Below are 15,160 nucleotides of genomic sequence, written 5' to 3' on the forward strand. Positions count from 1 at the left end.
CCTTGGCAGGTGTTTTATCCGCTGAATTATGAGCAGTCATTTGAAGTTCATTGTCATTTGGAAGAAAAGCTTCCGTTTTGGTCGAATAGCGCTTTCCCGCCTTCCCACTATTCATTTAATTGTCGCCATTGCTGCAGACAGCTTTGATCAATTTCACAGTTTTGTTCCCGTCTGATTGGATGGGTACATACTGTACATTTTCACGCGCCAGAACATCAGGCGTTTTAATACAGCCCTCAACGGCTGCGGCAGCTGCCAGGCGATTCCCATATATTGCCCAGTGTGGAGCACCAAGAGGCCAGCAGAGATTTGCTGCAGAAATCAAAATAATTCCGAAGCGATGCATTTTACCTCAGCCCTGATATTGCCGCGTTCTCCTTTGGGAACTCGCTCTGAAATGTGATTGCGAAGTGATTTGTGCTACAAGCAGGTGTACAGCTTACAGGGCACTTTATTTCGCACGGTGCCCGCACTTGTCAAGGAGCTGGTCGGGGGTGTTGTAAACAGGCTGTACTTAATCTGAAGTACTTTTCAGACTGGAAACCAGCAGTTGGCGGCCGGCACTGATCCTCGCTAGACTATAGTGGGGGGACAACTAGCGCACAGCTCAAAGGCCCAATATTTTACAGCGCATACAATTTATCTGACCATTGTTAAGTCCAGTTGTGAAGCCTCTCTCGGGGAGAGGATGTGGCCTAGCGGCTAGGGCGGTCGATCTCAAATCTGGACTCAACATCCTGTGATTCTGCGCGAATCACTTAATTTCCCCGTTCCTAACAAAAATGAATGCACCCTTGTGTAACAACTGGTGCTCATGTAAAGTGCTCTGATACCTGATACCTTCGGGTCACATTCGCGCTATATAAAACTACAAAAAAACAGCCAGGCATAGTAAGTATGCATTTTTGGTTACACCTTAACCCCTTCCCCGCTCATGACGGAACCACTCCGTCATGAGCCACGGTTGCGCTATGCTCATGACGGAGTGGTTCCGTCATGCTGCGGCCGTTGGCCGCCGCTCCGCCCACGCGGCGCTAATTCCCCGCCTGTGCGGGCGATTAGCGCAGTGGGCGGAGACGTGACGGAACCACTCCGTCATGAGCACAGCTCAACTGTGGCTCGTGACGGAGCGGTTCTGTCACGAGCACAGCGCCACCGCGCTGCCCCCAAACCCCCCCCCAGCGCCGCGGCGGAATTCCTGCCGCGGCGAAGGGGTTAAAAGGGATAGTCACAATTCTCAGACATATAACCAAATATTTTGTATATTCAATCCTTATGACCCTTTTAGAATTTGACTCTGCTCAATGCTTTACAGTAGGAAATAGACCCCTGTCCCTAGTTCCATCGCAAAATATCCGTCCCCTTAAGGTTCTAAGATTTATTTTTCACTGCATTAAACTCAATGAAAAGAAGCTTCTTACGTTCTCAGATCTTACAATGAGAGGTGTATCTCTTTGGCACAATGGAAATAACATTAATCGATCTTGGAGTTATCAGAATTACCAGTTGGCAATCTGTGTAATACGGTTCATTGTATTCTTACTCTGGAATGGCTATACTTAAAAAAAAAAAAGTGTATCCAGTCGCGGCCGGAGCAGGTAAGCGTTGTGGGGGAGTTGACAGACGACGGAATAGGCTTTATTTATATATTTAATTTAACCTATTCCGTCGTATGTTAACTCCCCCCCACCCCGCCCCTCTGCGTTTTCCCGCACTGCATCCCGCTGAGTGTACCAGCACTACAAAAGTATGTTGTTCCCAGATTGCATGTTTTATTCTCAATACTGTTAGACATTTCGGGGAAAATTTGTCGGTAGGAATAATTGGCCTGTTCATTTGCTCTCCTATGTGCCTCCTGACCTGAGGTTAAGGTCAGTGCTTCAGGCTGTTGGGTGAATGGCGTGGACAGTGCTGTAGCACAGACTGCTTGAACCACCATGGATCTGACTGAATTAATTCAGTTCATACAGGACTTTACCTTTAAATTATTATTTATAGGCATCCAGCCCAATATTTCTCTAATATTGTGCATTTTCACCTCCGATCAGCATATCAGTGACCTAGCTTGGTACCAAAAGCATCCCACCTACTTCAAGTTGGAGTTGCTGTTGCCAAAAACCTTAATAACAAATATACAAAGAGTGACACCCGTATTGACTGTGCAGATAAACATCCTGTTCTGTACTCTGGTTGGTCATTGTCAATGATTCTACTTGGAGGACTCTTTGTGTTTCTTACTAATCAGGGGAGCACAAGGCCTTATAGCCAGGAGTATATAAAATGGATTGCCACTAGATGAGGTCATCAAGGATGTTGACTAACATATGTGCTCATAGCTGCACAATCGTCAGGATGAATAAGGCTTTTATTGCTTTCATGTTTTTCTGAGACAAAAACATTTAATGGTGTTCTTTAGGGGTAGTTCATTGAGGGTGCATGTCTGTTGGTGTTTGAGTAGAACGAGATGCAGTAAATTGCTTTAGGTCTTTGTGGAGAAGATCAATGACACCTCTGCTCCTCTTTGTCCACCAGCTGTTGTCTGTTCAGTGTGACCATAGTCCAACACATGCCCACTCTTCGTTGCCTTTTCAATACGTTCAGGTAGGTCACTTGAGATTCAGACTGTTATCACATTTGACTCATTGGGCAGTCTTTGTCACTTTAACTTTTTTTTGAGGAGGACATAAAAGAGTCATCTCTACAGGAGAGGACTTTGTGCCGCTGAAGGAGGCAAAGACTAATACAAGTCGTTCTTGATTTTGAGATTTTTCTAAGCTACAGTCTGATCTCAAACCTGCCATTTTAAATCATATATTCAAGAAAGTTGACTTTGTGTAGGAGTTGAGTTACTTGAAAGTGACTTTTTTCTTTGATGTTACAGAGTCTGGTTTTCAAGCAGGTCAACAGAGTCACACTTGTTTGTATGATGAAGGATTCTCTTAGGGCAGTGGAATGAGGTACATTTGAATCATTTTCAAGTTTGTTTCACATCATTTAAAAAGCGCCCACCACTCAGAGTCTCTTGGCTCCTACCAGCAACCTTTGACCAGACGGATCATGATGTGGTGCTGTGAGGCCTCGTGTCATAGTTCTGCAGTGATACACCTCTTTCCTGCAGAATGGGGGAGGGGAGGGTGACCATGTTTTGCAAACCAAAAACTCTGACATTCCACAAATTTAGAATTAGGACTATAATTTTGCAATCGTCAAGCGGCACAGAATGACTTAATTGACAGCACTTGCCAACATAGAAAACAAAGACAATGGACACTAATGTGCATTAAATAGAACCCTTACTCACAGTACTATCTGTGTTAACTAAATCGCTTCCACCCAAGGGTTGCTACCTAATTCTGCACTTGATCATATGAAAACGTAGATCCCTCTGTGTTTCAGTCGAACTTCTTTCAAAAAGTGCACATGCTAAAGTTATTGAAATTTGCTGTGAGAGATGGTGAAAACCGGGTCACCTACTCCACCCTACCCCAAGTTGTCACATTTCTTTGCTGTTCCAAATCAACTTGTGATCCCACAGTGGCCTTGCTGTAGCCCCTGTTATTTAATATTTGTTAACTGGCTAAGTGGCACATTCTGCAGACCTAATTTGCTGTTCCTTATGATCTGATTTAATCAAATGTATGTTCATTGCAAAGAAGCTCATCCATTTTGTCCAACGGATTCCTTCACAAAATATCATCCTGGATCGAGGGCAATATCTTTATACTATCACTCATTGACTTTATGCTTGTCCTTGACCCTGCTCCGCTGCCTTTTGGCTTAACTCGCGTTATAGAAATGCCACATAGGTACGTAGATACTCTTAATCCATAGCAAACAGATTCAGTGACAGTAGGTAGAGATGGACTCTTGAGACTAGGTTTGGCTTTATATTGTGAGATACATTCCTTAATATTAAGGGAGTCCATCTAATACTGGTGATTCATATATGCAAGGTCTGGGGCGGCTTTTATTGCATACATGGTTAAGTAGTTGCTTTTGTGAGAGCTTTTCAGTCTGAGAACACTTGCCAGTTTCACACTGTCTAGTGCCTAGAGTCACTGGTCCTTCTATGTGTTCATGTATTGTCTTGTATGCTGAGCTTCTGTTTAGCATAACCAAGATGCTCCACCTGGAGTAAAACTTGTAAGCCGCTCTGCCGGCCCAATGTTTTTCTATTCAATCACATGATTGTAGAGGTTTTACAGGGCCCGTGGGACTTGTCTGCCACAACCCATGACCTATATACATGTTGACTTCTTACAGCCAGAGGGTAATGCACAGTCATCGAGCCATAATGAAACCAACATTTCTTAAAGAGCAATTTGTCAGTGTAGCTCACCAGATTTCCATGACTAATCTTGGCTGCGGTTGTGATGGGTGGCATTTTCTAATATGCATTACTCTAAAACTGATGTGTGACACTTACCAAGGCTGCAAGGTAAGTGTTTTGGTCTGGATGGAAAGGACACTTAGCTGAGTACAGATTTTAGCTGTATGTTGTCAGAGACCTGTTGTGGACAATACCTACATTTGGACCTGTGTCCTGGCCAGTTGCCTAGCATTGGTTGACTTTGTTGTAAATCTCATTTGCTTGCTCCATATACGATGGCCTCCCTTCCTCTTCATGTGTTTCTCCCTCACTTTGAAATGATTTCTTCTTTTTCTTTCAAGTCTCCATGGGAGAGATTTCTCCCTCTCTCCCTTGTGTAGTTTTGCCTCCCTCAAGTAATCTCTCCCAGCCATCCACTCACTCCATGTTACTCTTTCCTCCCACACTAGGTTGTCCCTGCCTGATCGACAACTCCTTTTTTTACAATATTTTATTTTACTCCTGTCCTCCCCCACCTTAAGCTTCTTCATTGCTCACTGACTCCACTCCCTGTTCCTCCTCTTCTCTTAACTCGTTTTCTCATTCCTTGCTCCCATGCCTCTCCTGTTATGGTCTACTTAAAAACATTTTTTTTTAAAGCTATCATTTTCTGCAGATTCACTCCTTTTTCGAAGTACATTTTTGCACACATTTAAATAGTTATTTTTTATTTAACACTGCAAGATTGGTATCCGCCATTTTGGAAAATTAAATAAAAGAAGACAAAATGGTGACTTAGTAATTCTGTATGCGTGCGCTGTGAGGCATGCATGTGTATGTGTTATCTTGCTATGCTGTCATGACGACTATAACATGCATGCATGTCATCATACAATGTATTTCTTTATTGATGATGCCACAAAGCATCGCAATAAGCATTGGCAAAGCCAAAAGTTCTGAATTGGCAGCCAAAAGGTGGAAGCTACTGATTTTTCCAATGCTCGTTTCGATTCTGCAGACGATTCGATAGTCCATTTACATTAACATTTACTTTTTAGACAGGGCTCTTTGCAGTTCTATCTTCGTTCTCTAAGACAATGTTAAACTGTAACCATCATGCTTCATTTGTAGTATTTTAGACCCCAGCAAAGAATGATAATATGAGCTTGGATGGTAGAGGGCTGGTTAGTCAAGGGCTGGTTTGAAGAAAGACTTTTTGGAGAAATTGTTGGTGCTGAAAAGTGATACTGTGCTTTATGGGAAATCGTTGATTGCTATAAAACTGTGCAGTCTCAATGAAATCCCTTTCTCACAATTGTTCCTAATTTTGCAGCACAGACTTCCAGAAGAACAATCCTGTCCATAAGCTTACAGAAGAGGAACTGCTCGTTTTCACATCTGTAAGTACCTTGTGTGTCTCTGTTGGACAAATGCCATGTTCTTCGGTCTGTGTTTTCTTGTACAAGTGAGACTCTGGGAACGGTAGCCTGTTCTTCAATCTCTTGGTTACACTCGCACCAGCACTGCGTTTTGTGACAGATATATGGAGTATTTAATGAGAACGTAAAGTTTTCAGAGGTCCTTGCTGTGTTCAGCTGTGAAATCCACGAAGTGTTGAGAGAAAATGCTAAAGATGCTTGGCATTACTTATTGGAGTAATTGGACTGATGCCAGAGACAAAGTCTCTGCGTCTCTGGCATCTTACCAGTATTATCCCCTTCCTCCTTCTGACAAATATTATGGTATTTATACACTGCCCAATAGTTTGTGTACAATGCCATAACTTGCTTAATTTTTTATTAAAATATTTGTCAAACCAAGCTACTATTTTTTCGGCATCGGAGATCCAGTCAATCTGTACTATAGCTTTTGCATAAAAAACTCTTCTGAAATGTTAACAATTTATTTTTTAACAGCTTTAAACACTGTGTCCTCCAGATAAAAGGCACATTGTTATTCCTTTCTTGGCATTTTTTGTTCCGGTTCCGTAGCTTGGTATCAATCTGATAATGCAATGACCCATGGAAAGTGCGCGCCTTAAGGCCTGAATGTGTTGCACGTATTGTCAGCAGCTCTGTGTTTATCTACATATACAGGTTAACAAAAGAGAATGCTTTTTAGGTCTAGCCTGTGACAGTGCATGCGCTGTCTCTTGTTTACAATAAAGGGCTTGGAGACCGGCCATTGTCTACTGTTCTTTTGCTCCATTGTCACTCTTCTTTGCTGCCTCCTAACTGGCTAGCGCATGCCAAACATCACTTTCTTTCCTGTCTGTGGAGCATGGACCAAGCATAGATTGATTCAACTTAATTAGTGCCCATCCGCTGTTTGTTCTGTGATGAAGTATTATTTCTTTTCCCCCCTCCCATCCCCCTTGTATGTGGTGCTTCTTTCCTGTCCCACCCCCCCTTCTACATTTTGCTGCCCTGTCTGGTGCTCCCTCTTTCCTCCCCTGCACCTCCATCATTTTGGTTTCCTCACACCCTCTCTACCACTGTCTGTTGGGGCTGCTCCCTCTCCCACACCTCCCTTGTGCTGCTTTTTCCCCATCCTCTAGTTGCTGCTCCTTCTCTTCTCCTCCACAGCACCTCCCTTGTGTTGCTTCCCCGCTTGCTGCTGTCAGTTGCTGCTGCTCCCTACCTCCACCACCACACCTGCCTCATGTGGCTTCCCCATCATGCTTTTTATTAGTGCACAGCAGTGCGGAATGCTGTGCAAAATTACTTATAAAAAAGCACTATAATGCGTTCAACCCTGGTGTTTTATATCGTTTTTTTAATTTTTGACTTTAAGCCAGGTTGTGCAATATGTCTAAAAATATTGACAAAGCTAATTGGTCTCGCAAGACCTTTTGGCCCTGCCAATACTTGTTTTTCGTGGAAGCAGGGCTGTTGTTTGGCCAAGCTAGCGCCCCACATAACAGAAAATGAAGCAATTAGGTGCCCATCTTGATCCTCCTACTACACTGCCCCCCTCTTTCATGGCTTTATACTTCTCCCTTTTCTAAGTGCTGTATTAAACAGCAACCTTAGAGTACTGCTGCTGTCCTATACTTTCTCCGTGTGACGTTATAATGGTGGCGTTGCGACAATGTACTCACTCTGTAACTGAATACAGGGCTCTCTAAGGCTCCGGATTAGGAGGTCCTGACTAGATGTTAAAATATATGGCAAACCCGCGTTTCAGTCTGGAAAGAATATTAATATAATAAGTCCTGAGGAAGGTGGTTTTATACTCTTGTTCCACCGAACCACGTTTCCGAAAAGCTTTTGCATAATCCATCAGCACTGATCAGCTATAGATAAGTAATTCATATTTGTACAGTAACATGAAATGTTGCATATGTTTTTGAAAAATAATCTTATGACTTGATTTTTATATTTCTTCTTATGTATGAATGAGAAATGAGTTTTATGACATTTTATGATCTTTTTAGATCTGTGATTGTTGTGTAAAAATTATGGATTAATATACAATTGTAATAAATATATTTTGGTATTAGATTTAATTGGTTGAGGGATGATTTTCACATGATCACAGAATATATCACATATGAATTTATGTATGATTGGTTGACGGCATAACGAGTGAGTACGATTACCTGGGGGAAGCTTGTTTTCCTGGCTAGTAATACTCTGTCCCCTTGGTTTCATTTAAGGTTCTGTCTGTCCTGGATCCTGGATGGTAGCATTGGACATGCAGGACCCCAACTTCCATATCCCGGTACTGCCTGTCCACAGGCGTTACCTGCGTTTCACTGTGGGCCACCAGTATTTTCAATTCTCTGTGCTCCGTTTTGGCCTCACCAGCACCCCTCAGATGTTCACCAAAGTGATGGCAGTGATTGCCGCACATCTGCGGAGCTCAGGAGTTCCAGTCTTCCTCGATTGGCTGTTAAAGGGTGGGCTTATCTCACATAGTCGTCTCCCACCTCAGAATATGGTGGACCTCCTGTATTCGCTGGGGTCCGCTATCAGCGTGCCAAAGTCACACGTGACTCCCTCTCAGATGATCCCTTTCATCAGGGAGCAATTCCGGACACAGTGCAGATTTGGACCAATCCTTCAGAACAGTGAGTCCAGGATGTTCAGGCTATAATTATGATGTTTATGCCTCTATTCTGTATCTTGATGTGACTGACTCTAAGGCTGTTGGGCCTCATGGCCTCTTCAATTCTGCTGGTAACACATGCAAGATGGCTTATGCAGACTCTGCAGTGAGACCTGAAGTCCCAGCAGGTACAGCATCCGGGAAATCTATCCAACCTGGTCCAGATATTAGAGGAACTGTAAAAAAATCTGCAGTGGTGGCTAATGAACCAAGATTGGGTCAGCTGCGGACCCTTCTCCCTTACCCACCCAGAGCTCACTATAGTGACAGATAAGTCACTCCTGCATTGGGCAGCCATCTGGGAGAGTTGGCGATCAGAGCACTCTGGTCTATGGCCCAGTCTCGGCTCCACATTAACCTGTTAGAATTGAGAAGGATTTGCCCAGCATTGAAAGCCTTTCTTCCTTCTATCAAGGGAAGTCTAGTTCAGGTGTTCACAGACACCACCACGTTTGGGTCTTGGGGTCCCGTGCCAAGAGTGGGCAAACTCAGCCGTCGATGCCTTGCGGATCACGAATGGCATCTACATCCTGAGTTGGCGCAAGTTCTCATCATTGATTGGGGATAACCTTGATTAGATCTATTCGCCACCTCAGAGAATGAGCATTGTCAGCACTTCTGTGCGCTGGAGTTTTCAAGGTAACTTTCTCTTGGAGACGGCTTTTCATCTTGAGTGGAGATCAAGCCTCTGGTACCCCCTCCTGCCAGAGTTCTCAACAATATCAGGAGCAACCGGGCCGAAGTCATTCTTGTGGCTCCAGAGTGTGGTATCCTCAACTCCTAAGCATGAGCATCGGTCCTCTGATCAGGCTGCCCTTTCGTGAGGATCTACTGTCACAGCAACAGGACAGGATCCTGCATCAGAACCTGCACAAGCTTAATCTTCATGCTTTTATATTAAGCATCAGAAGTTGACAGTTTTTAACCTCCCTACAGAAGTCTGTCATATAATTCTGGCAGCCAGGCATCCCTCAATTAAAATGGTATAATCCTGTTGTTGGGAAAAATGTATGGCTTGGTATACCTCCAGATATATTGATCCCCTTTCTGCTCCTTTGGCTGAGATGTTATTGTTTTTTTCTGTCATTAGCCCAGCAAGGCTTTGCTTTGGGCACAGTTAAAGGGTATCTTTTGGCCATATCGGTGGCCTTGCGGTTGACGGATCAGCCTTCCCTCTTTAAGTCAGCTGTTGTGACTCTTTTTCTAAAAAGACACAGCATATGCTCCCTCCTAAACCCTTCATCACTCCCCAGTGGGACTTGAATCTAGTCTTGTCCTTCCTGATGTGCTTGCCCTTTGAATCCTTGCACAATTGCCCTCAATGCCTTTTGACCATTAAAACAGCTATTCTAATGGCCATTACACCAGTCAAGAGTGTTGGTGAACTGCAGGCACTCTCTGTGCACCTTTCTTACTCCACTTTTTCATCAGACAAACCAGTTTTGAGAACACATGCCAATTTCCTGCTAAAAGTTGTGACACCTTTTCACATAGGCCAGATAGTCACACTGCCTACCTTCTTTGCTCCGTCTCACCCTTTCGAAGAGGAGGAGAGACAATCTAATCCCTGGACCCAAAAATGGTTTTATCGATCTAAATTGATCGTTCCAAATAGTTCTGGGTGTACGATCAACTCTTCATTGGGTTCTTCAGAGTGAAGGAAGAAAAGGCCATGCAGAAAGGGACCACCTCTAGATCGACTGTTCTCTGCATTAAAATCTGCTAAGCATTAGCCAAGAGGCCTCCTGAGAGCTTGTGTGCTCATTTCACCAGCGCCAAGGCTGCAACCACTGCGTTAGCTCATGGAGTCCCTGTCCTGGACATCTGTCAGGCAGCAACTTAGGCGTCTCTGAACACGCTTACCAAGCACTATTGTCTCTATCAGATAAATAAGTTACTTACATTTCGTAATTGCTTATCTGGTACATAATCTATCTAGCCGCAGATTTCTTAACAACCTCCCACCCTTCCCGCTCTGCTAACGGATTTGTCTACATAGAGTAACCCATGTAGGTCCTGAGTGTCTGCACACTGGTCCATCAGCATTTTGTCATGGCTCTGTGCTTCTGGCATCCCGAAAAAGGGCACTAGGTGGCGCACAACCAAAATGGTTGCACACCCGTGAGGCTCTGGCTGCTTGGCGGCATAATCCTTTATTAATCCTCTTTATTGCCAACTGATCCTGCCTATTACACCTGCCGCCTGATCCTCAACCCACCCTCTACCCCCGGTGCGAGAGTCAGAATCCGAAGCCCTCTGCTGATGTCTCCAGGGCCAGACGTTGTTGTGAGCGGGGTGAGCGTGTGATAGCCGGGATGCAAGCTCCTTGGCTCCCACGTGGCGTCAGGCCCAATCGTTCGGCAGGAGACAGCTGTGCGGACCAAACCGGAGATCATCCGCCTATCCACTCTTAGCGCCTGCAACTTTTGTATCGGATGCAGGTGGAGGCTGACCCCTGGATAGAGCCGTTTTTAGGTCTCGCCTGACCCAGCGCATGCGCTGGTCTGGCGAGATTTATTGAGAGGGCTCCAAAAAGTGCTACCAGGCCAGCCTAGAGCTACAGTGTATGTGCGCGGGCGGGCGCGCGCCACGCTTTACCGCCATGCTTTACCGCCATTACTTTTACTTTCACTTTCGCGGCCGCACGGCCCCACGGCCGCTTGGCATAGCCAATAGGTCTCGCTTTTGGGACCTTATAAGTATTTAGTTATGCAACTGTTGCACGGCTAAACACTTATAAGGTCCCAAAGGCGAGACCTATTGGCTTTGCCAATGCTTGTTTGCAGTGAGTGTGGTTCACTGCCTTAGGCCTGCAACAATCCATTAAACTCGGCGGGCGCCACTGAAGGCCTTTCCTGCTGTGTCAGCGCTGGAGTTCTGCTAACCCTGCAGTGTGCTACTCTCCATACACCGGCTGTCTCTGGGGACTCACCCACGCTCCAGCTATATCGTGCAGCAGCGGGAACACCCCTGTGATCGGGTGCCATGTCGCGGCTCTGCTCCTTAGGCACCGCTCTGCACCGGACCTCTTCCCGCTCTGCTGGGTGCCCTGGGAGTGTGCTGTCCTCTCACCCTGATTGCCACTGGGCGCGCCCCCTTACATTGGTCCTCGATACGTGGCAAGCACCCTCACCTGGGGCCCCAGCTCTCCTGTTGCGGGGTGCACTGTGCAGAGCCATAAACAGGGGGAACAGAAATCTAGAGCAACAACTGCTCACAAGCTGCGGAGGCCCTCCCAGGATGCGAGGTGCTGTGACCTTCACTTCATTGTAATTCCTGGGCACATCTGATCTACATCCTGCGCTATTGGGTGCCCACTGGCACGTTTTCTCCAAGGTCCAACGCTTCCTGAGGGCTATCACACTGGTTGTTGCTGGCTGCTGTATGCTACATCTCCTCCGGCGGTGACTGCCTTTGGACTGTTAATCTGTCCCATTTCTGGCACATTGTTGGGACGTCTCACACCTTTGTTTTTCCCTCAGCATCAGCGGCGCTGTCCTGGCTCACCTCTTAGTGCCGTATTAGACATGCAATTTCCTCATCCCTTGGATCAAAGAACATTGCATTAGTGTGCCTAATCCCTGGTCCACAGGCCGACAGCTTTGCCTCGTAATAGGTCTTCACCCATGTATCCTGGGCTCCTCACTCACTTGCTGTCTGCTTCCATCCTCTCTCATTGTGGGACAATATCTGAAGTTCTGGCCAGTTGGACATAGGGAAGCCAACTGACCTTCTGTCTGCTTCCACCTTCTGCAACACTGCTGGCGGCTCCCTGCTCCTATATAGAGGCATATTGATCATCATCATTACTGGTGGTGGCAACGGCTCTTTCTGCTCTCGGCCACCCCCTCACGCCTGTGGAGGCACCTACCACTGCTGACAATTGCTCCTTTATGGTTCTGCAACCCCGGTGGCCACCGCTGGAGCGATCCCTGCAGCTGCCAGTGTTGCTTCACACACCGCTTTCTCCTCCAGCTGCAATGGGGAAGCTAGACGGCCGCCAGCCTAAACTGGTTTTTGATGCCAAGAAGGCGGTTACGCGCTCAACCTCGGAAGCATCTGTCCAACCTAGTGGAGAGCCGTCACAAATGCAGTTTTCAACCCCTGGAGATGAGGTCAAAACTTTGCTTCTTGCTATGCAGCATAGCCTTACAGATGAAATCAAAAAGCTTTATTTGGTTTAGAAACAAAAACCATAAAAGCATACTAAAATCATGAGCACATCAAAAAATCCATAACATTCATTTAAAATAACAGATCTAAATTAAAAACCTACAAGTACCATCACCAAACCATTCCACTTACATAATATATACAGTTTTCTAGTTTTAATACAGTACTATACAGGAGACTATATTTAGAGTGACCAAACATTTTTTAACAGTCCCAGAGATCAAGTCATAAAGAGTGTAAAGTGCCATTGTGCAATAACCAACAAATTACAAATATTTTTCACATGATATCAGTCTAAAAACATTTAATCAGATTATCGGCTTTATTCCCATGAGTCATTATACATCATTTTGCGACCCAATTTCCTCATATAAAAGGGCCTCCAAATGGGAATTGTTACATCTCATTTTAATTGCCTCCTGGATAAAAACCACCACTGCACTACAAACTTTTAGATTTGCTAGGCCACATATATATTCGAAGGCAGGTTTATATGAAAATAGTCTCTCACTTCGGAACAGAGGGCGTAAATATTCTTTCCTAATCCTTCTATAAAAATCACAAAAAAGGATGAAATGCAACATTGTCTGGTTTGATATACCGTCACGTAGGAACTTTGGCAAATTGCGATCCCACTTGCCCATTTTTGGTAAAGCTATTAAAAAATGGGCCAGTCCCATACATAGTCTTGTAAGGTAGAATCTATGTGTTATGTTTGTGACCAGTATTAAGTAATTTTGTATCCCTGTCCCAAAGGTTCTATCATAATACTCCTTTGTCATGGGTTTCATATTAGCATCAACTTCCCTCAACCATGTACGTGAGTCAATCAAATTAGTCTTCAACATTTTTTTATCATACTCTTGTATTTGGGAGGGGTTATCCAGATCAATGTTTATGGTACATTAATTTAGGAGTTTTTTTAATATATATCAGCCATGGGATTTTCTTCCCATAGTCCTGTGCAATGGAGTCTTTAATAAGATCCTGTGTGAACTTCGTGCCCTCTTTACACCATATCCCGTGCCAAGTGTTTAAGCTTATAGTAATATAAAAATCACAAATGTACGCAGCCCCCAATTCTCTGTGAATACTATAGGTAGCGGTTGAATTAGGTACCGCTAACAGCCTTCGCAAAAAAGCATTTTCTTGTATTTGAAGGCTTGTTCAATTTGCCGCCCCCCATAGGGCTGCACCATAACAGGTACCACTAATACACTTACTCTTGTATAATGTCATAATTTCTCTGATTGGTTTGTTGCCCATCTTTTTGGAAAATCTAAAAAGTGCTTTGGTCGTTCTAACAAATTTTTGTTTACATTGTTCAATGTTGGCTCTCCAGCATCCACTCGCTGTAAAAACCAGGCCTAGGTATACAAAATAGTTTGTTAATTCAATAGGGACATTATTTACATGATGAACCTTTGTTTTTACTCTTCCTTTCCCACACACCATTGTGAATGTTTTTTTTCAGATTTAGCACCAAATGTTTTTCAGACATGAATTCTGCAAATCTTTCTATGAGGGGCTGTAGCCCGTTCGCAGTTCTTGATAAAAGAACTGCATCATTCGCATAAAGTAAAATTGGAACTCAACGTTTACCAACTTTTGGTGCGCTGGCAATTAGTTTTTGTAACTCCTTGTCAACCCCATTTATGTACAGTGAAAAAAGAAGAGGCTCAAGCACGCATCCCTGTCTGATGGCCCGGGTTATCCTAAAGCTTATTGTACACTCTTCATCTAGCCCATAGCGTACTCTGGCGCTCAGGCGACTATAAATTTGTGAGAGATATATAACAATTTCATTTGGTGTGCCCATATGAATTAGTGTTTGCCACAGCTTAGAATGATTAATCAAATCAAAAGCACTGGTAAGGTCAAGAAAGCAAAGATGTAAATGGCCCTTTTTTGTTATCGTGTATTTGCCAATCAGTACATGCAAATTGATGCATTGTTCTATTGTCCCTATTTCCCTGCGGAAGCCGTATTGTGTTTCAGTAAGAATATTTAGTTCCCCTACCCACAATTCCAGGCTTTCCAGAAGTATCCTACCTATCAACTTAGCAGTTGTATCAAGGAGAGAAATCGGGCGATAACATTTTGCATCACTCCTGTTACCCTTCATTAAATATCAGGATGATAATACTTTTGGTCCATGTTCTCGGTATCAGGCTCTCAGCGATAGTATTAAATATTTGTTGTAGTATAGGGGCTCAAAAACGTTTCTTGAATTTAAAAATATCTATGGGGACCCCATCACTTGTGCTTTACCGTTTGCACTTTTTTCCGGGCCAGCGTAATTTCTTCAAGAGTAATAGGATCCATATTTGGGGTGTCGATAGTTATAAAATTTTCTTTTATATCTGTTCGGATGTACCATTGGGGTCACTGTTTAATGATAAAATGCAAGGTTCCTTATCTGAATTAAAAACTTTTGTGAAGTGACTTATCCAGTCTTGGGTCTGTACTGAACTTTCAAAGTTTACAGCACCGCTATCTTTAAAGTAGGGGTGATTTATTGTTTTCCAAAAATGTGATGAGTCCCTTGTATCTGCAGCCTAATCTGTT

The 15,160-nt window shown here is 44.2% G+C and overlaps 1 protein-coding gene across 1 annotated transcript in view; it reads left to right on the plus strand.

Moving 5' to 3' along the window:
- TTC27 (tetratricopeptide repeat domain 27) overlaps nt 1-15,160 on the plus strand; it is a 1,631,130-nt gene that overhangs the window by 916,340 nt on the left and 699,630 nt on the right. The window contains exon 9 of the mRNA XM_085612184.1: nt 5,643-5,709. Within this exon, the coding sequence (XP_085468310.1) occupies nt 5,643-5,709 (67 nt within the window). The remainder of the gene's footprint in view (nt 1-5,642; nt 5,710-15,160) is intronic.

Source organism: Triturus cristatus, chromosome 6 (genome assembly GCF_964204655.1).
Source record: "Triturus cristatus chromosome 6, aTriCri1.1, whole genome shotgun sequence".
Lineage (NCBI taxonomy): Eukaryota > Metazoa > Chordata > Amphibia > Caudata > Salamandridae > Triturus > Triturus cristatus.